This window comes from Nicotiana sylvestris, chromosome 8 (assembly GCF_000393655.2).
Source record: "Nicotiana sylvestris chromosome 8, ASM39365v2, whole genome shotgun sequence".
In the NCBI taxonomy this organism is placed as follows: Eukaryota; Viridiplantae; Streptophyta; class Magnoliopsida; order Solanales; family Solanaceae; genus Nicotiana; species Nicotiana sylvestris.
This window is the reverse complement of record NC_091064.1, coordinates 21,831,580-21,855,632: the sequence shown is the minus strand read 5'-3', so window position 1 is coordinate 21,855,632 and position 24,053 is coordinate 21,831,580. Positions and strand designations below refer to the sequence as shown.

The window sequence follows — 24,053 nt, the reverse complement described above, 5'->3', positions numbered from 1 at the left end:
ATTTCTCCCTTTATACAGTTCTGGTGGCAGCACCTCAGTTGGACCTCAAATTGTTTACCTCAAACACCCATTTACTAGTGCTATTGGTCAAAATGTAGACCCTGAGTTGTTGGATCAATTCCACAAGTGGTTATATCATGGTACCGATATAGGTTCAAAGAGGTTAGGTTGCACAATTTGACACTTTTATTCCAGTATTCATCTTTTACACATCCACTTCATTAATTTTATTTTAATTTCTATTTGTTTATATAGGAGGAAGGCTCTGTATTCTATAAAGGACAACCAAGTTAAGCCATAGTTGGATCTTGGAGTTGAAAAGGTTGACAAGAAGGAGTGGTTCTTTTCCCTAGCACACCCAGGACAAGTCCTCAATGACTCGGTAAGATTCAATGTATTTGATTTATAGATTTTTTATAGATAATTTGTAGATAGTTTGTATTCTGAATGATAGATGCTTTGTATTCTGATTGTATATGAATTGTAGTTATTATGTATTTTTGTGTAGAATATTTGAAGATAACTTGTAGAATAAATGCAATCTGTTTTTAATGCAGCACATTAATGTTATAATATATTACTTGAGAAAAAGAGGCAAGTATGGCCCCCACAACAAGACCAGGTTTACTACAATAGATTGTGTGTTCAAGACTAAGATTGATCAGATTTATGAAAAGTTCCAACATTCTCCTCAAGAAAAGAAGTTTTATGTTATCAAATCCCAGGACGTTGTAGCAGAATATATATTGGGGTATAAACTACTCGCAAATGTTGCATGGGATGAAGTTGATTATGTCATCATGCCGGTCAACATTGTAGAAAAATTCTACTGGGTGTTGATTGTTTTTGACATTGCAGAAAGGTGTCTTTATGCGTATGATTCCATGGTCTCTTCACACAATCACCCTATTGTTGAATCTTGTGTCGACAAGTTTTCTATTATTATCCCTTTGTATTTGTCATGCACCGGGTTTTATGAGAAGCGTAAAGACATCAACTTCAAGAATACAAAAGCATATATTGAGAAAGCTGTTACCGACCCTCTTGACATTCGGTGGATCGTCGGAGAGATACCACAACAAAAAGAAGGATCATTGTAACAAAAATCTTCTTTCTTTCTATACATTTAACTCTTTTTTCTGATGGTTTAGTAAGTACTGACATTTTTTTCTATCTTTTGCAGTGATTGTGGTATATTTGTTGTTGCCTTTGCAGAGTATGCTAGTATTGGAGAATTATCAATTTCACCAGAATACCTTTTTGATATTGACCAACAAATAGACGCTATGGAGCGTTGCTTTGGGACTTGCTAGAAAGAAGCAGGAGCATGGGGCAATTAGTGATAGTGAGGTGACATGCAAATTGGCAAGGAGGAAAGGTGCACCAGCTTTGAATGAGAAAACACTAGTCCAGAGGAAGAAGAAATAGTTGTAATGTTTTGTATGGAACATGTAGTACAATTGTTTAGTTGATGCTAGTTTATAAGAAAGATGGTAGACAAGTTTTTAAACAATTTATTCTATTTTAATTGTAGCAGACTTGCGCTACAATTATAGTAGCCTTTGTTTCTTTTTTCTTATCCAATATTGTAGTTCAAATGGATACATTTTATTGGGTTTATATTCACTTGTTGAATCTTTACGGTACTTGATCTTCATTATTTTTGTTAGTTGTATAATTGTATTCAACCGTGTGATTGCACGTTCATTTTATTAAATTTCAGTTCGAAAGTCAGAATTAAGTTGATTAAAATAGTAGCAAGTCAAGCAGTTGGTGGTTTTTTAGTACTTGAAATTACCAAAACCGAATATGAGGACATACTTAAAGAATATTTTGATATTTCTTTTTGTTTGTTTGAGCTGTTGGAGGGTTACATTGAACCTTTCATGGCGGTGGACTACTATGTTTGAAAAATTACATAGTAAAATTCCTTTTTTTTTCTTTTTTCGAGGCATTCATTATTCAAAATTCACTAGTATGATTAATTCGGAGTCACGTCCGGTAGACTTACTAAGAGGAGTAAAGCGTTCTCTTACCAAGAGGTCTTTATTCCCATGACTCGAAAAAAACCTTTGAATAAGAGTGAAGGAATCCTTTTTTATCTCATTCGTAATCTAAAGAATTCTAAAGGACTCTTTCATATTACACCGGTACTGAAAAAGATTGGACTATTGCTTACCGAGACAACATAAACTACTCAACGGATCCTCCTTTTTTCAAGTAATAGATCGCCTTTTCTTAAGGTTTCGTAAAGTAATCTTGTCACATCCTTTGTGGTTGCTTAGTAGAACTTGTTGTCCACTTAGTTCTATGTTAAGTCAAAGCATCACATAATAGATTAATGAAATAGTGTTTTCACACATAGGGAGAGGATTGCTTAGTACAACTTGTTGTCCACTTAGTTCATCCTAAGTCAAAGTATCTTATAATAGATTAAATGACATTGTGTTTTCACACATTGGGACAGGAAGACGTGAGAATCATAACTAAGAAAAACAAAGACATGGCTTCCACATTCTTGGTTTAGCTATGCTTTGGTTCTTCCTTAAATACCTCACTCTATACTTGATACCAACCTCACTCACTTTCAGCTTCAGAATTCAGACAGATTCAGATCTCAGATATGCCTTCATTTATGGATATTCAAGTAGCAAATGAATATGATTTCCCCATCTTTCACACAAATGACAAACCCAAATCTTTTGATCCCATAACAATTCCTCTCCCTTTTCCACCCTCAAAGAAATTCTTGAGCAACAGTGTTCCAAATTCAGCAACCTCATCACCAAGATTTGCATCAAATTCATCCAAGAAGAAGGGGAAAAACCAACCTTCTCCTCTCTCTAACACCCCTTTGGCTAGGCAGCATTCTGTGGCACTAGCAAATCTCGAACGGCTGAAAGAAAACCATTTGCGCAGGAGCATGTCATTGGATGTCGAAAGATCAAGATCATGCGCGCCACCGGAAAAACATGCACTTGGGTTGACAAAAGTCAGTAGTGTTAAACATGTTGAGGAAAGCAAAGTTAGCAGAGTTCATAAGTCTAGTGGTGGTGGTGGTGAAGATAAAATGGAGTCTTATGAGGAGAAGTTTAAATGCGGAGCTATGTGTTTGTTTATTCCTGGTATAGGAAAAGCAAAACAAGTAAAAGCCAGAAGGGAGGAAACTGGTATATGTGAGAATTTGGGAGACAATGTTTCAAGAAAAGTGTCATTGGAGAAATTTGAATGTGGATCATGGACATCATCAGCTATAATCAACTCAAGTGAAGATGAAGAAAATGAATCCAATCTCTTCTTTGATCTACCAATGGAACTAGTCAGGTGTAGTGTGAGTGACACTCATTCCTCAGTGACAACAGCATTTGTTTTTGACAAGGAGCCAAAAGGGGTGCTGAAGAACACCACAGCAAAAACAACTGATAGAAAATCCAATGAGTCCAGACGCCATGTTCGGTTTTCTACATCGTCCCCTGACTCTGACTCGCCCAAATCCTGCGTAACTCCTCGCCTTCACAAGGCGAGGGAAGATTTCAATGCCTTCCTAGAAGCCCAATGTGCATGATCGATCAATCACGGATTCAACCACTCTTTTTGTAGTCGGCAGAATCCAGCTTTTCCAGGTCGAACCTTATATATATCTGCGAAAAATAGATATATAAAGGTAGAATAAGATATACATTTCAGAATTCATAATGTTTAAATCTTGAATCTGCCACGGGGTATGACCATGACCTTAAATACACAAAACTAGCTCATATATTGTGTAAGCATATACATTTTCCCCTTTCTTGAGAATGAGTCAAAAGAAGCATCTTTCTACTGTATCCATGTAGGTATATAGTTCAGCTTTATCTTCTTGAGAAGAACCATACTATGTTAGTTAAGTGGTGAAATGGAGAGAGAAATGATCTTTACAGCATTTGTAATATGATTCTTATTACGGAGCATAAGCTATCGAATCATGATGGAATAATGGGAGACTTCAAATGAAGAGATGAATACTTAGCATTACCCTACTATACTCTACTAAAAGCAAGAAAGCCCTTAGCGAAATGACGTTCGTCTTTTTTACCCTTTCAAAATGCACCAGTTTTTAGTGTTGTATCAATAATTTATTTTTATTGTTGCATCAATAATTTTTTATTATATAGTTTTTGTTTCATGTTTTTGACTTGGCTAATTTCACATCTCACCTAATTTACAAATTTATTATAATATAATATAGATAATTAATATATTATTGTTTTCAATGATGACCACTTATCAAAAGGTTTTCTCTTCCTTTCCATAAATAGGCTTTCCCAACGACAATAAGGATTCTTACTTGTTTTTGCATGATTTGAAATTGGAGTGACAAATACACGATTTACTTCAAAATCTTAAATAATAATTTATTGAAAGTTTACATTATAGCTTTAACCTACAAATTGTAGCTTTATTTAGTTAATCAGATTGTATTGCACAATAGTCTATGAATCTTTACTTAATTTTAACACAAAAATAGTAAATTTTAATTACATGTAATTTATCACATCGCCTTTAATATAAAATAAAAAATAAAGCAAAAAAGAAAAATCTTTATAGAATAATGAAGGTGGCAAGTACACCCAAAGAAAAAAATTACGAAATTTTAATTTATAATCATAGGCTACTTTCTTCCGTTCTTGAATATTTATTAAATTATAAATACACTGTTCAGTATTATAGTTAAATAATTTTAAAAATTGTATATTCATTAAATTAAAACGAAGACTAGTATATATACTATACTAAAAGCACGAAGGTCCTTAGTGAAATGTCGTTCGTCATTTTTACCATTTCAAAATAGATTTTGCACTAGATAAAATAGTAATTTAGTTCTTTTTCTAATATTTAAGTGTTTGAAATCAACTAAAATATTAACTACTAAATATTTTCCTATTTTGACTTGTACGAGTCCTAATTTGCACATACATTGTATAAATTTTTGGTCAAGCGTATAGAGGAATAAGATTACTGTCGTGTTAACATTTTTGCATATCAGAATTCAAAAATCAAAAAAGCGGTATAGTACAATAACTTAAAGATGTTAGTGCAATGACAACATCTACGTGTCTCTAGATGTAGAAAGATCAAAGCATAATTAAGAATACAGCTCTATAACAATAAATAACGCAATTTTATCATATGAAATAATGCATGAATGATACAAGAATATTCGTAAATCTACAAAATTACTATTTTCCACAGTGCTAAAATATCAGACAAGTACAAATCCAATTAAATTAAAAAGAATCAACTTTCAACTCAATCGCCTTCTGATGAAGTTCAATATTCATTTAATTTAAACCTCATCTTCCAACTTCTAAGAGCTAGAAATATAAACTTGAAACTATTCATTAAAGCAACTGAACCTTTTAATTTCAAACACTGGAAACTTTTTTTTTGGGGGGGGGGGGGGGGGTACATCGCGAAAAAACTAAATAAATTACTTAAAATCTCTCATAAGCGTGAAAGATGTGAGTTGATAGGAAAATAAGAAACAATAATTGGAGCACCCCCAGTAATTGACTTCTTTTTGCTCTTTGCATCTGATTTGAGATTGTTGACATTATTAGAATCATCAGAAACTCTAGAAGATGAAGAAGCAATAGTAAAACAGCTCAATAACCCTGAAAGCAATGCCATTTATGAATGTTTTAATTTTCTTTTCACTGCTGAGAGCTAATAGAAAAATTATTTAGAGGCAAAGATTGAGAATTTATGGTTTTACTTAGGTTTGGGACCAAGTAAAAGAAGATCATGTTGCTATCATCCCTCTGCTTCCTACAACCTTCCTAGAATTTTCAATGTTCTCTCGCCTGAATTTTTGACCAAGTTGTTAGATTAACAAATTGACTCGGGAAGTGGACAATTGCTACAATTTCTTTAATTAATTGTCTTGTTTTTAATTTAGTTTTACCTTATTTGGATAGGCCGATTATAGACAAATACCTGATACTATTTAAAAGGTAGGTAGAGACGGGTCGGCCGATTATAATGTAAGGAAATTTTCATAAAACATTATCTTTTAGTCGTAATTAGTTATCTATAGATACCATTTACTATATTGCGGATTGTAGATATGTTTTCTGTTGTTATAAGATGTATTAGATATATTTAAGTTACTATATTCATGAATACAGTAGCAAAAATAGGCGTGAATCAAGGAAGTCCAACTAATCAGTTGTTGTATTCGAGTGTATTCGACTGTATTCACGGCGTGAAACAAGAGATTACACTGTTTTTAAATGGAAAGTGAATCAATTAACATAATAGACTCCTAGGGTGTGTTTGGTATAATGAAAAATGTTTTCTGGGAAAACAAGTAGTAATCTTATTTATTTTTCGGTGTTTGGTACGCAAATTAAGGAAAATGACTTCTCAAGAGTATTCATAAATAATTTAGATATAATAAACATGAAGCCATAAACTTTCACACCAACAACCTTCCGAACCCACAAATTTCATAAACTTTCGAACTACTAAACTTTCAAAACCGCAGAATTTCTAACCTGTAAACTTTATAATTTCTAAACCCGTAAACTTCCAAACACATAAACCTCTGAACTCATAATTTTGGAACTTGTAAAATTTTAAATGTTTAAATCGATAAATAAAAAAATTAAAACTAAAAAATATATTTAAAAAAATTTTTTTAGGGGGGGAGGGGGGTTGACAGTATAACGAAAAAAAACAGAAATTTAAAATACAAAAAAAAAGGTAAAAAAAATTGTGAGGTGGGGGGGTTGGGGGTGGGTGGTGCAGAAAAACGAAAAAACAGAAATTTAAAATTGCAAAAAAAAATTAAGGTAAAAAAATAATTTTTTTTGCTGGAGGGAGGGGAGGAGGGGGTGGAGGGGTAGTAGAGTGGGTGGTAACGGAAAAACTGAAATTTTAAAAAAAAAATCCTTTTTTGGAAAGGAGGTGGGGTGAGTTGATGAGGATGGAGAAGGTTGAGAAGGAGTTTTTGAAAATGTTTTCCTTTCTCTTGATAAGGAAAACATTTTCCTCCAATGTTCATAAGGAAAATATTTTCCAAAACATTTAAGCCAACCAAACATGGGAAAATTGGAAAATATTTTTCGAAAAATATTTTCCTTTATACCAAACACACCCCTAATATAACTCAACAAACTCAATTATAATACACAAATTTTGTATTTTCAATTATAAAAAAGATTCTCAACCGAAAAATACCTCAAAAACATAGCAATCTTCAGAGAAATTATATTGCGTTTTCAGGGAATGTGGGAAGAGAATGACATGTATCAAAGTAGAGAGAGAAAGAAAACAGTGTAACTGAATAGCATATTTAGTAGCTTAGGGGTAGGAGGTAACCAAAATTAGATATTTTGCTATAAACATTAAAAGGTATTTATAGAATATAATTTTTTTAAATAGTATTTATTTAAAATAAATAAGATGTTAACCTTTGTTATAGGAGGTAAAAATTCCTATAATAAAGTAATTAGCCTTGCAGTTGCAGCTCCACAATGGTTGATCAAATGTAAGGCAAACCCAAACCCAAGTCAATTCTTAACTATGTTTTACCTAAAGAAATAGAACTTGAAAATATTGGAATTAAACTACATACACCTTAAAATCTTTCTCGACTTTTCTGCATTTCGAGTTAACTTTTTTTTTTTAGTCCGAAATTTGACTAACCTGTTGAGATATATGACTCCATTTGCTTCCATTTTTATACACTTGTTCTACCGAGGTTTTAGTTATTGTATTTTTGTTATACATCTTGTTGTCGAATTTATATATATATTGCACAGGTTATTCAACAAATGAGTATTTTTTAACTTAAAAACCTCGTCACTATTTTTCTGAAGTTAGTCAAAATACTTATTGAGTATATGGAATCAGTTGTACTCATACTAGACTTCTGCACTGTCACGACCCTAAACCACCCCGGTCGTGATGGCGCCTATCACAGTACTAGGCAAGCCGATTTGACATTTATAACATAAACATGTCTTTTTCTTAATTCATTTACTAATCAGATATTATCACAAATCTTTCGCTTAAACATTTCAAAACAAGCGGAAACAAATATGTAAAACTTCAACCACTGCCCGATCCCAGTATTACTAGTCATGAGCCACTAAAATGCAATCTGATACTGTCTACTCAATTCAAAATGAGTCTGAGAAAAACAAATACTAATAGATAAGAAGGAGAAAAGCACGATTGCGGATGCCGTGCAGCTACCTTGCTAATTCCGGAATGCTCTGAAAGTAAGGAACAACTCTCACTCTGATGCTCTGACACCTGGATCTGCACACAAGATGCAGGGAGTAACATGAGTACGCTAACTCAATAAGTAACAATTATAAATAAAGGTTGAGTGCAGTGACGAGCATTTAAAATCATATACATCTCATAATATAGAATCTCAATGTGAATAACAGAGTCAAATTAGTAATTCAATTTCCGGACATCTCGTAAAAACTCCAGTTTCAGTGAAAGTTGTTTAAAATATTTGTTCAACATTTTTCAATAGAGGCTCAGTATAAAAGAATAGTGAAAACAGTAATTTCATAAAACAAGCCCCTCGGGCAAAGTATCACTTAACGAGTAACTGGGAGGCTTGAATATATATATATATATATATATATATATATATATATATATATTCAAGCCTCTCAGTTACTCGTGACTCAACTTTCATCAATCAGCACTCACACTCAGCACTCCCCGCTCAATAGATATCTCATAATAACCACTGAGACGTGCAGCCCGATCCATAAATATATAGTCGACTGCGCTCACTGAGGGTGTGCAGACTCCGGAGGGGCTCCTATAGCCCAAGCACTATATCGCTGCGGCGTGCAACCCGGTATCCCATTTACATATATATATATATATATATATATATATATATATATATATATATATATATATATCGATGTGGCGTGCAACCCGATCCATAAATATATAATCCTTACCATTCGGCCCTCGGCCTCTCTCAATCATCAACCTCACAGCCATTCGGGCATTTCAGTGAAAAATCAGGGAACTCAGCCCAAACAGTTTTCATATATTTGAAAGTAGAGTAATGAAATTGAATCAAACAATAAACAGGTAAAAATCATGACTGAGGATATGCTTTCGAATCAAAACAGTGTGAGGATAGTAGTAAAATACCCCTGAAGGTCCAAACAGTACGGCACAAGGCCCCAAACATGGTATTCAACCCAAGTTAACAAAATTGATTTCTAAACACATAGATTTCATATAGAGTTTATCAAAATATGCAACTCTACCATTGCCACGGGATGGACCAAGTCACAATCCCTACCGGTGCACACCCACACGCCCTCCACCTAGCATGTGCGTCACCTCACTTATCAAAACAGTACGAGATTTCGGGGTTTCATACCCTCAGGTCTAGATTTACAATCGTTACTTACCTCGAACCGGACGAAGATCTACTCCGCAATGCTCTTGCCTCTCGACTCGGCCTCAAATCGCTTCGAATCTATCCAAAATCAGAATCATATCATCAATACATGCCAAAAGAACAAAAACCCACACGAAAATTATTAAATTAGACCCAAAATCCCGAATTTTCTCAAACTCGGCCCCCAGGCCCACGTCTCGGAATTTAACAAAAGTCGCAAAACTAGAAACTCATTTCACTCCCGAGTCTATACATACCAAAATCATCAAGATCGGACCTCAAATGGCCCCTCAAATCCCCAATATAAACTCTCCAATTTCAAGCCCTAATCTCCTAATTTCTTCTCTAATTTTTTCACTAATATCATGATGGAATAATCGCCATAAACACAAGATACAAGGTCCAAGTAGCTTATCTCACTGAAAATACTTGATTCCCTCTTGAAATCACAGTCTCAAGCTCCAACTCGTCCAAAAATGGTGAAGAAATGGTAGAAATTCGTGAAGGTGGCCTTATATACTTTCTGCCCTAGGGATTCCGCACCTGCGATCCCATTAGCTCATCTGCTATCCCATAAGCGCACCTGCGCTTCCGCTTCTGCGGATTTCACTTAACCTTACCAGGCCTCGCATCTGCGGTCGCCTTACCGCGCCTGCGTCATCGCAGATGTGGTTTACCAAGTCGCACTTGCGTCTTTTCTGCTCCTGCGGAGCTCGCACCTGCGGAGCTCGCACCTGCGGAGCTCGCACCTGCGGTCCCCAATCCGCAGGTGCGGATATGACAGAAGTAGCAATACCAGCTACAATTTCTCAAGTTCAAACTTTGCGATGGCCATCCGAAATCATCCCGAGACCCTCGGGACCTCAACCAAGCCTACCAACAAGTCATATACCACTATTCAAACTTATTCAAATCTTCGGAACACTCAAAACAACATCAAAACACCAAATCACCCTCGGATTCAAGCCTAAAGATTTTCAAACTTCCGAATTTCGCAAACGATACAAAAACCTATCAAACCTCATCTGAATGGCCTGAAATTTTGCACACACGTCACAAATGACACAACAGACCTACTCCAATTTCCGAAATTTCATTCCGACCCCGATATCAAGATTTCCTCTGCCGACCGGAAAACGTCAAATTTCCAATTTCGCCAAAGCCTAAACCTATCACGGACCTTCAAAATACATTCTGAACACGCTCATAAGTCCAAAATCACCTAACGAAGCAATCCGAACCATCAGAATTCACATCCGAGACCTTCTACTCATAAGTCAACATCCGGTTGACTTTTCCAACTTAAGCTTCTAAATAAGAGACAAAATGTCCCATTTCACTCCATGACCACTCCGAACACAGAACAACCAATACGATATGGTGAAATACAGCTGAACAACACATAAAGAAGCAGAAATAGGAAGTACGGGACTGTAACTCATGAAAACAACCGGCCGGGTCGTTACATGCACCTTGCGTGCCAATTATGGAGCTGAGTAGCTGTGAAGACATAGCTTTATTGGAGGTGTACCAACGTACCCGATTCATGTTACCTTTTGTCCATGGTAACTTAGGATTTCATTTATGTTTATGTAATTTTCAAACAAATGTTGTATTTTATCATTTCACCAACTTTATAAATCTAAATCATAGTAGCTTATGACTTGTACTACTGATCCCCGTGGTAGTTGTATTAGATTGCAGCTCGACTGAAGTTTTCTTCATGAAAGTGACAATTACTACCTGTCTTTATCTATGTACTTGTTGTTTCTTTATTTGCATCTTTCTTCTTCTATAATATGTACACCTTTTTCAAGTAATCAGTAGTCAATAAACTCTTCTTTTTATATTCCCTCTAATATTTATATAACTGTACAATGATACGACTTGGTTTTTATCTTTTCTTATCAAACTTCTAAGGTATACTCCTCGGCTCACAGACACTTGTTTATCAAATTTTTTAAAGTATACTGTTGACTAAAAACTAAAAAGACTTAATTTGTGATCATATTCAACCTTATTCAAGCTTATGCCATTTTCTTTTAATCTGAGTAAATTTATGTATCAAAAATCATCAAAGGGTACTACTAGACATTACAGATATCTTGCAATACCAACTTGTCTTTAGATGTTGAAAGACAAAGTTTCAGATTATCATCAGCTCCATAATAACAAATCACGCAATATTTATTGAATCAAATAATTTGTACAGGAATAATACAGAAGGACAGGTCGGTGCACAAGGCATCCCGCGTTCAGAATCCGGGGAAAAAGCACTATAAACAGTCTATCTTAATGCAAACATTAGTGTTGCTTCCACACACCCTAATACAAGAACATTTGTATAAGTTCAAAACTCGATCCACATGGCTAAAATATCAAACAAGTACGTACAAATCATATTCTTTTCGTTTTTCTCTGTTAATCAAATTCATCAAAACCTCAACTTCCAACTCGCCTTTTAACGAAGTTCAATATTCATTAAAAACCTCAAACTTCCAACTTCCAAGAGCTAGAAATAGAAACTTGGATCATGACCATTCAAGAAAGCAATTGAATGACATAATTTATAATGTGACACATGTACTTTTTAATTTGTCCTGAAACAATGACACGTTATTCGTAATGACATAATTTGTTAGAACTCACTTTATATAAAAATTCTTTCTTGAGTATAAAGTGAAGATAAAGGTACACATGATATTTAAGGAAGTTGCACAGGTCCATTTTCTTGCTTGGCAAGGAGAAAATGAAATAGCTTCGGTGATTAACAATAAACTGGACTGCTATAACAGTGATGCGAAATATAATTAACCTGCAAAAAATTTGATATTTAATATTTAAGCACATTATACAAAATATAATCCATCATCTAAACATGTTGTGGTTATTGATGGAAATTAACACGATGACTAGTACTATATTAAAAGCACGAAGGCCCTTAGCGAAATGTCGTTCGCCTTTTTTACCCTTTAAAATATATATTTTATATTAGATAAAATGGTAATTTGCTTATCTTTCTAATATTTAGGACTTCTAAATCAACTAAAATTTTAGTTATTATATCTTTCTTTATTTGAATTTTATAGAAAATAACTTTAAAATTAATTAAAATATATATGTACATTGAATAACTTACCACGTCGGAAAATATTGTAAGAAAAGGATTCAGCGGCAATAATGGTAAATGAATAGTACATGTAAAGTGAATGTTCAAGCTATGTGATTTTGGCCAAACAAACTAAAATACTCTTAGTTGAAAGGAAAATTAATAACGTAGATTTATGGAAATAATCCGCCTATTCTATTCCTTTTTTCCCTAAATATTAGAAAAAGGTATAATTATAGTTGTGTCATAATTAAATTAAATAATTTATATAAGATATTTTTTTTGGTAATTAAACTTTCATATGCCAGGGAAAATATTTATAAGTAATTCAAAAAACCCTTACATACATGTTCCTATAAGATAAAATTTTAATTAGTTTTAAAGTTGTTTTCTACATAATTCAAATTAGGAAAAATATAACAAATAAAATTTTAGTTGATTTAGAAATCCAAAATAATAGGAAGATAAGCAAAACTATTTTGTCCAATATAAAATATATTTTAAAGGGTAAAAAAAGCGAACATTATATAAATATTATACAAATTGATAAAGAGAATAATATATTGTTCGAGTAGGAAAAAAGTTCGAAAATAATTCGCATCTTCTATACTATCTTAAAAGCAAGAAATCTCAACAAATAATTAAGTTTTTGAATTAATAAATTAGCAAAAAAAAAATTCAGTTCAATACTTTTGTCACAACCCAAACCAAAGGGCCCCGACGGGCACCCGGTACCTTACTCAATCGAGTACCAATGTAACGTATCTTTCTTATTACATCATCATATACACGTGACATACGGGCCTAATAGGCCAACATAATCATTTATAAACTCAAAACATAGGTCGACAAGGCCGTACAATCTTTCACGTACAAGACATATATCTACAAGTCTCTAAGAATACATAAATGTCATAAAGGTCGGGACAGAGTCCCGCCATACCAAACAATACACGTCTAAATCATACTAACCAAACGAGTAACTCCGAAGCAAATGGAGCGCACCAACATCTTCCGCTGAGCTGATAGACTACTTGGAGGGCTCTCGACCTGTCTATCGGGACCTGCGGGCATGAAACGCAGCGTCCCCAGGCAAAAGGGACGTCAGTACGAATAATGTACCGAGTATGTAAGGCACATAAATAAATACATAAGAGACGTGGAAGACATATAGAGTACATGACTCAACCTGTAAGTATGAATAACTTTGTAGAACATAAATTACTTTTAGCGTCATGCATGTGCGTATGAATGTCATGTCGTGCATAGGTACATGCTTCACAACATCATCGGCCTCTGAGGGCATTCCAATATATCATACCGGCCACTGTGGGCAAAATCATCATCGTATACCAGCTGATCAGGTGGTGGTGCGTATATAACGCCATAACCTTTCTCATATCCCATATACATATATTTACATATATACGCGTATATAACGCCGTTTGAGTACATACATATATATGCGTATATAACGTCGTTTGAATCATATTTCTGCCACTGTGGGCAACATCATCATCATATACCAGCTGATCAGGTGGTGATGCGTATACAACGCCGTAACCTTTTCCCATATCCCAAATACATATATTTACATATATACGCGTATATAACGCCATCTGGTCATGGGTCAGTGCACATGATTGCAGTGCATAAAAAGTACGTCAATAAAATCATTCGGACTGTCATAAGACCATTTTGCCTCTGAGTAATATCATAAAGTAAACTCTTTTCAACTTTCGTATTTTTTTTAGACCCATGAACAGATGATAAAACATTATAACACACGGAAATTCAGGAACACAGATATCTCTAATACTTCTATGAATAGAGTCATTCAGGGAATTTGTGCATTTGCACGTTCCGTTCGTATCGTATGGATCATGCCCAAAGAAAGAAGGGATACCCTTAAAATACCTGGAGTAGAAAAAACTCCGTATAATATTTTCGTTGGATTTTTCCTTGGTTGGAAAACATTTTTGCTGAAGCTCGTTAATGGCTAAACATGATCTAATGCTTTCAAGACAAGGAAAGCTAACGTTTCCTTTCTAATCTCAAAGCTCTAGGAAGTTTTTCACGTTTTTCTTGAGCAAGGAAGTTCATTTGATTTTTTTGTTAAGATTTTGTACTGCCCATGGAGCTTTCACGTTTTGGGGCATTTGAAAATCATTTGATATTTGATGAAATTTGACGAATTCCTAAAGAATAGTCAAACAATCCCAAAGTGATTCATATGATATGTGGGTTCTTAATAAGACACCTTGCATATAAAATTAAGAGTCACTTCTAAATACCTCTTGAGCTGCCACGTGACTTTGGGGGAAAATTTATTAATTTTATCCACTTATTAGTTAATTGGGTAATGTCTTGTTACCCGGTAATTAACCTGTTACCCGCATAATTTAAAAATTGCCTTAAATTACTTAAAACTCTACTTATTTGAAATATACCTTATACACTTTACTATTATGGCCATATGGTATCTGGTATGGTACTAGACTATAAATACCGGGTATTTTAGCTCGGGCCATATTTCATCCTAAAATGTCAAACTTCGACGAAATTTATTTTCTTTCATTTTCTTACCTCTCACCTTCACAAGTTTACATAACTTGTTTGAAATAGCATAATAATTATAATCTCAAAATAGTCCCATTCCCGAACTTACGTCAATTAACTTACGACGAACAAAAATATGGGGTATAACATCATTCCCCCCTTTGGAACATTCGTCCTCGAATGTTGACTGATGGACTTATCATTTTCACAACTTATGGCTCTTGCGAATACTTTAGTACTCTCCTTGCTATCTAGGCAACTGTTCTGTGTATAAATCCAAGGTCTAGGGTATTCTCCCATTTAGTCTTCTTTCTCATACCACGACTTGTTGTCGAAATCTTTCCATTCTTGTAACTGTTGCTACCTCCTATCATGTAGCTTTTATGACTCTGACTTTGGAAGTGCGACTATGAAACTCTTCTCTCCTTTTCCCTCCAACTTTTAACCAATCTCTAGGCCTTACTTTGTAAACATACACAGAGTTTGACAAGATGTCTCTCTGGGCATCTATAGGTATACTTGAAGTACTTTGCTCGGTAACCTTTTTGAGCTTACGAATATTGTTATATCTTATTTCGTAAATCCGCTTATCCATTCGTTTAATTTTACTACATCTAGGTAGGTTCTACTATACCATAACTCTTACTTTGATTATCATTACTGAGGTCTGCTACCAACTCCAGGTTACTTTCGTTACTTATCCCATATGTAAAAATCTATGTCCTTTAACACTTCCCCATTACTTGTTCATCTTAAATATGACGGCCTAATCTCACCTCATACTTTGTGACCTGTGTCCATCCATTGTCGATTCACCTCAATATTGATTTACAATATACATTGATAACTTGGAACCTTTTACGTAATCATTAGGGTTCATGTTGCATTACGGAACATTTGAAGTGATTTTTCCAATCCACATGGGGGTGATACGATATTATACTTCCATAACCGTATTTCATAGCATCCCAATGTGATTCCCTTATGTGGGTATTTTAGTCCCGTACAATCCTTGAAATCCCTTTATTTATCACAATTACACCCTCATTCTATTATTAAGACTCATCTCCTCTAAATGCTACTAGTCCTAGACTCTTTGAGTTCGTTCAGGCTATATTGAGCTTTTGTATAACTTAGAGGAACCATCAGCTCCTTCCTTTTTTTTTCACGGGCTTAATCCCGAAGACACATCCATTTTCGTCACCTTTTCCCTAGCCTTTTTCTTATCCTTACTCTTGTCTTTCTACAACCTTGTCTTTCTATCATACTTTTGCTTGCGATTGATTCCCTTATGCTTTTCTGGAACATCAAGCGAGACATCACATCGTCTCCAACTTTTCTCTACTCTCTTAACTAGATCTATCAGTACTTAGAAACCATAGGCTGGAAGACATGCCATCGACGATGCCGCTATTATTCCTGGTTATTGGACTCTCGTGCTTATAGCCTTCTATCCCAAATATGGACTATTCACAACTTTTTGCATTTGAGTATCTCGTACGTTGTTCACTTTTACCATACTTACTTAAAATCTCGTATCATCTCTTTTATCTCCTTCATAACCTCCCTTCCACTTAGGTGTAGTTCACGTCCATAACTTGAAGCTCTATTATAACACTCGCACCTCTGGTACATACACAATCCGGTGGGAGCTTCGTACTGACTTCTTATGAAGCTGGTACTTCTTCTAACTGGCTTCCTTGTAGAGTCATTATAGATTATGGTTGTTGTGTTATTTCTCTTGAACATCTGATATTAAGAGTGATTTTGTCATGTTCCCAGCACAACTTCTATAATTTTTCTAGGTCCAATAATCAGACTCCTGATTTACTTCGGTGATGTAATTTTTTAGTTTCCTCTTCCTTCTAATTAGCCTTTACGTAGGCTTAAGCTATCTTCCAATATGTAGCTCATGGTATCAGTTATTACCTTAGCCTTTCATGGGTGTTATGGAATATCCATGATACAATCTTCTAATAATTCAATCCTTTGTCTATGCCCTAGGCTCAATTCTTTCTTTTAACTTATACCGGAGTCTTCTATGGCTGTGTGATTGTCAACAAATATGATGCCTGGATAATGCTCCAAAATTTTGAGTGTATCCATAACGTACTAACTCTGGATTATTGATCAAATAATTCTTTCGTTCCATCTTAGCTTTCAACGTAAGCTGTTACTTTTCCTGGTCTTTCTGCCCCCTTGTTGCGCCCATACTTAGCTTATCTTTGTTCCCACGCATGCCGGAGTTGGCGTACAACTCATATGATCTTCGAATATTTCTTTTGATTTTTACTTCCCGATCACTAGCCACGGTATATTCCTCTTTCTTATGGAGGATGTACAATATTGTTGTGAAACTGTTATTACAAGACCATTTCCTCTTTAGGTCGTTGTGCTTAGGTTGAAGCCTTTTTTCCTTATTTCCTCAGCTAGTCTTTCGTTGTAGTACTTAGAGAGAACCCTTGACTCTCATAAAGCTATGGGCTTATTACATACCTTTTTTATGTCCTTACTTGCCTATAATCATCCATAGTTGCTTACTTCCATGCCCTTGTGCTTGTATGGTTGCTTCTGAACTGATATTTTGACTTCCTTCCCAGTGACACTTTCTTTTATCCCCGTAATATTCATACGGTACCTTTAGCTACCCCGACTCTTGTTTGAATATATCTTAAGTATTATAATGATATTCTTCGAAACTGAATTCTCCATTTGGGCCCTACTATATTTATCTTACACGATCTGATGACTCGTCTGTAACCTTTTGTTTAGCTACAACTGGGATCTTCCTGGACAATTACTAACTACTCGTTGGACCATTCTCATATCAATATTCCTCGTAATCTTTCTTGGAATATTTCCTTTGTCTTAACTTACGTCTCGCACTAGCTCCTTATTTATTAATAACAGCTCGGGTAGGAACCTTTACTTCCTCTTCTTGACGTCGTGCTTGCATAATATTCTTAAATCGTAGCGTATCTGTAAGATTTGGATAAGTGCCATCTCATTCCTCTATCATTTATCACATTCTTCCTTTACCACTCCATAGTCACTAGAACCACTTAATTCTAACTTAATGCCACATTACTTCATATTCCCCCCTTTAGGGGTGTACTAAAAGCTGAAGCCACGAGGATCTACCTATAGATGTTTTACCTCTTCATCCTTAACGTCGTTTATCAACATCAATGATCCTTACTCATCTTGCAGCAATCCTTCTGTTCAAGAATGACAAATCCCCTTACTCGCGAGGGTGACACTTAATGTAACTGTCACATACAGTCCCTTAAGCTTAACTTTGCTAACATTGCTTACTTTAGGGAAGCGTCTTCCTGAATGACCATTTTTTGAATTCATCATGAATCTCCTTCTGTGGTCCATTCTATTATCGCCAGAATGAAATCTAAAATTACCATGATGCCGAGTACATTTCCAATCATTAAGTCCCTAATTCATATTTAGTTTATCTTGTTTACCAGTTCATACTGATTTCTATTACTCTGGGGATTAACTCTCCCCTATGGTAGTCGCGTTGGAGTCACAAACTTATTTCTCGAAATGAGAATATAACCTGATAGCCTATACTCTTTTGTTGTCTTAAGGCATATCACCTTTCGTCTCTTTATTCATTTGACTATAGGTTTTATAACACTCTACCGTTTTCATCCATGTATCATACCTTATTCATAATGCTTCTTTATCTCTCTTCCCATTATTCTGTTAATATTTCTGCATATCCCTTTTCTTGTGAAAATTTCAATATGACATTCTTTCGCTTTTAGCTTTCCTTTGCTCCATCCAGTGGCTCTTCAAGTTGCTTAACATTCTCGCTTTACTAGGGACGCGAACCACACTAAGATAATATTTATCCCTTTAAGGCTTATAGTGCATGTCTTTGTAGTACTCATATCTGGCTGCACTATTTTAAAGTGTACCATCTGGGTGTCTCACAAAGAGATTTATTAGCACATTTGCCATATCCTTCGAAAATGTCAACTGACACAAACAATTCATCCATTATATCTTCTTATACTATTTTCTATTAACCCACATAGGGCATATCTGGAATGGGTGCAACCAGTTGTATATACCTCTGTTATATTTGAATATAACTCAAAAAGCTTATGTTCCTCTGCCTGAATTATAAACATTGTTAACTTTTGTTAACTAGGTATCTCGTACCCTTTTTCACCTTGCTCCTTTTACTTGCCGAAACTTGTATTTATCTTCTTAATCTCTCATTGTCCTTCACCATAAAGATGGATAGGAATTCTTGCCTTAAGGCTTCTTATCAGGAAGCTTACCCATTTTAGTACACCCATGATCTCCTAAAGACCTAATATTTACTTATCGTAGGCATCATACAAAATTCAATTCCTCTGACTCAGTTCTTCCACAACTATCTCTCTTTCCAACCTTCTTTCGGGAAGTAGGCATCGTCTTATTACGAATAAAATAGAATTTCAGAACTTGGATTCTTATAAGTGAGCTCTACCACACGATCTAAAGTAAGAAGAAAGAGTAACAATCCTAAATGCCCTGTAGCCTCTTCCTTATAAGTGTGGTGCACGACACACCTATAAACAAGACTCTACTAGACACGGCTTGTAGACTCCCTAGGACAGAACTGCTCTGATACGACTTTTGTCACAACCCAAACCGATGGGCCCCGACGGGCACCCGGTACCTTACTCAACCGAGTATCAATGTAACGTATCTTTCTTATTACATCATCATATACACGTGACATACGGGCCTAATAGGCCAACATAATCATTTATAAACTCAAAACATAGGCCGACAAGGTCGTACAATCTTTCACGTACAAGACATATGTCTACAAGCCTCTAAGAATACATAAATGTCATAAAGGTCGGGACAGAGTCCCGTCATACCAAACAATACACGTTTAAATCATACTAACTGTCACACCTCCTTTTTCACTACGCCACAGGGGCGCAGGGGGAGTTTTTCCAATTAAAGGACAATCGAAACGGGATTTATTTATTTATTTCAGAGTCGCCACTTGGGATATTTATGGTGTCCCAAGTCACCGGTTGAATCCCGAATCGAGGAAAGGATTGACTCTGTGTTACAGTTCGCGAACCAGAAATCTAAGTAAGGAATTCTGTTAACCCGGGAGAAGGTGTTAGGCAATCCCGAGTTCCGTGGTTCTAGCACGGTCGCCCAACTGTCATATTCGGCTTATTTATCTGATTTTAATACATGTTGAACCTATGTGCAAATTTTAACTGTTTACCGCTTTTATTATTATTATTTTTTACGAGAATTGCAACGTCGTGAAAATACATCTCGAACCACGGCACATCAATGCACCCGTGGTTATTGACGCATTTCAACTCTGTCGAGATTTGGATTTGGGTCACGTAAATGTGCACCCGAGTTTAAGAAAGTAAATTATAAAGGCGCGCCTAAAGCGACTAGCGTATCATTATTTTGGGGAAGGCCGTGGAATTTTGCTAAACGGCCCATCCCGAAGTCTAAGGGATTTTACAAACACTTATAGAGGGCCCCGCAGCTTATGTATTTCGTTTGCCGAGGCTCGTCTCATTCAAAAAAAAGAATTGCAACGTCATGGAAATGCATCTCGAACCACGTCACAATCGATGTACCCGTGATTATCGACATATTTTGACTTCGTCGAGATTTGGATTTGGTCACATAAATGTGCCCCCGAGTTTAACAAGGTAATATTATTTAAAGTACGCGCCTAAAGAGACTAACGCGTTGTTATTTTGGAAAAATGGCCGCGAAACTCGCTAAACGTCCTCTCCCGAAATCTAAGTGTTTTAATATATACAATTATCGAGGGCCCCGCAATCTAGGTGCTTTATTTGGCGAGGCTCATCCCATTTTTATTTTACAAGGGCAAACCTAAAGCAATTTATAGTGTTCTACTTAGTTCGTTTCTAAAATAAAGGAGGAGTCCTAGTTAATTATATGGTTCAAGAGCTTTTATAGATGGGTCATGAACGCCACCCATTTAAAATCAGAACCTAAGTACGCAGACGGGCATGGTTATTCACCAACCTGGGCCCAGGTCCGACCAAATGTAGTGTTAAAAACATGACCTGGGCCATCTTATTCAGGCGCGGAGGCCCAATCCGCCTAAATACGGGCTATCGATCTCTTTTCGACAAAACACATCACCCTTCCGACTTTAAACGAACTAAACACTTAATGAACTTACTTGAGTTATTCCATGCGTATTCAACAATTTGCCATGCAGAAATTTGAAGTGATTATATCTAATTAAGTATATTACTACAGGTTTTAGAAGAGCAGTAGTTAGAAAGAGGGAATTTAGATGTTTATGCCTAATCCTAAACTCAAGCCATTGATGTTAAAATCAGATTGTTGTATTAATTAAATAGTCTATTAGGTCGGATTCTAACGGACCTGCATTCGAAATACACCACCTAATAATCAAGCTAAAACCAACCAAATATTATTGACTACAACTATACATTCGAAATAGACAAGAGCAGATACATGATATAAAGTTCATTCGAAAGTTCACAGATTAAACCATTACAAGAACTGTCCAGTTATACATCCCGCAGGCATTTACATGATATTAGTGAATGAGATATCCTAATATACAAATTAGTAGAAAGCTAGATCAAACTTAAAGCTTCAAATCTTCATGTATATTCATGCTTGTGTTTTCAGCTTATAAATGACCAGGGTTACAGCTGTGTACCTGGAAATGGAAATAAAATGAGAAAAAAAGAGGCCAGCAACAGCAATAACTCGAACAGCAACAACAGTAATCAATGCCCAATAATATAGAACAACGAGCAGACCCAAGTGATAAACCAGAAATCCAGAAGTGTTTAAAACCAAACAGGATTACCAGGACTGACTCAAAACCAGCCTGAGTAAGCCCAAAATCACTATAAAATCAACCAAGAAACACTCTGAAACCTTCCCAACCAGAAATCAAGCTAGAAACATGCAACTCATCAACTGGAATTCTAATTCGAACTCAGGAGCACAAATGCAACAACAGGTTTCTCAATCTTTGTCAAGGTCAAGCAGTGTGTGTCTCTCAAGCTCTCTCTCCAGATTTTTCAAAACTAATCCCGTTATCCTGTGTAAAAAAAAACCTCCCCCAAATCTGTCCTAAGTAACTCTATTTATAACCAACTGACCCTGCCCCCTCTACCCTATTAGATCTTCTGTCCATGATATTCCCTTACAACCTATTATCAAGTGTCCTGTGCCCAAAGGTATGGGCAGCCCATAATATTCAATTAATCCCCCATACTTTTATGTTTTGTTTCCCACTAATACTAAATAATTCATTAGTTTAATGATACTCTAATACTTAGTGGACAGAACACTCAAACTACTCATTTCTTTCTGTTTTCAATTCCCAAATTACCCCTTAAAGCCCTAAAATTATTGTCCTACCCACTCCCTTTCAATTTGTACCTAATCCATCAGCTATAACCATTTTAATTCGAATTCAACTGACCATTCAAACTAGCATTTAAATCAGATCAAATGGAATCAATAGAAGAACCATGATTCAGTCAGAATTGAAGAAGTACGAATCACATTATTATCAGGTTATTTAATCAGAATTAAAGCATGTAAAACTAATCGACCACATTTATTCAATCGACTACACGAATTACAACACATACAATCAATAGCAAATAATAATTGAACATGCACACAGGTGATTCGAATCGTATTGATGGAAATAGGGATTCATAATAAAACTTAACTAATCGACGACACTTATTCAAATCGATTATATAGTTTTATCACATTCATTAACCATGACCAGAAAAAGTTTGACCAAATAAAGGGTCATTGAAGATGGGCAGAATCAGTCGACAAAAGAAATTGAAAAACCAATAAAACTAAACTAAACAAATAAACAGAATAAACAAACACAAACTGGAACAAACAGGAAAGGGAAAATACCTCAAGAACTCGGGACCTGGACGACCCTGATTCGAACTCAAACTCGAACTATTTGAGGTCGAACGGACCTTAATCGAGTGTTCTCAACTGAGAACACTTCGACTAAAGTCGATTAGACCCCAAACCATCCTTCAGTTGGGACAGATTTCAACCTCTGGCTTTCTAGGGTTTTGGGGGTTTGATTTGGGGTTCGAGTGGTTCTGGTCTGATTCGAACCAAACCAACGATGGTTTGGTGACGAGGGAGGTCAGGGACATGTCCGGTATGAGTTTGGGACTGGTTGGGGTAGATCTAGGTCCTGCTCGAATCTTCGATTGAAGATTCGAGAAACTGGAGGTTGATTCGAGGTAAGCGGTTAACAGATCCGTAACGAGGGTGGTCAGGGGGTGCCTTGGTGTAAGTTTCGTGGTCACCGGCATTGTTGTCGCCGGCTTTCAGGCGATGGGGTACGAGGGCGGCTAGGGTTTGGTGGAGGGTCGTTTGGTCTCTGGTTCTTGGAGACGAAGGGGTGGAAATAAGGCGGGTGAGAGGGGTTTGGGTGTTTTGATATATTGGAATCAGGTGATTAATCTGGGTCATTTGATGATGGGAACCAACGGTCCGGATTAAGCCACTTTAGCCAAACGGGGTCGTTTAGGCTTAGCTGGGTCGGGTGTGGTTAGGGGTAAGCGGGTCGGGCCGGAAACGGGTTATGGGAGGGGAATCTTGGACCGTTGGATTGGATGATTGAATGGTCGAGATTGATTGGCGATGAAACGGCGTCGTTTGGTATGGTCTCTTGGACCGGCCGGTTGGGCCTGGACAGGGGGTGTGACATTGGGCCTGAATATTTCCTTTTCAAAACTGGCCCAGTCCGAAATTTCTCTTGTTTTCTTCTTTCTCTTTTATTTTCTTTTTTTTAATTCCTAAAACCAAAAATTCCTAAATTGACTTGTAAAACCAAAATTATTTTAAAAGATATTAATTAACCCTTAACAACAATTAACACACGAG

The 24,053-nt window shown here is 35.9% G+C and overlaps 1 protein-coding gene across 1 annotated transcript; it reads left to right on the top strand.

The window, feature by feature from the left end:
- The first annotated feature begins 2,488 nt into the window (after positions 1-2,488).
- Positions 2,489-4,079, top strand: LOC104216100 (uncharacterized). Its single transcript, XM_009766063.2, has one exon. It carries the CDS (start codon positions 2,624-2,626, stop codon positions 3,563-3,565), a length of 942 nt encoding a protein of 313 aa, XP_009764365.1. The 5' UTR covers positions 2,489-2,623; the 3' UTR covers positions 3,566-4,079.
- The last annotated feature ends 19,974 nt before the right edge of the window (positions 4,080-24,053 follow it).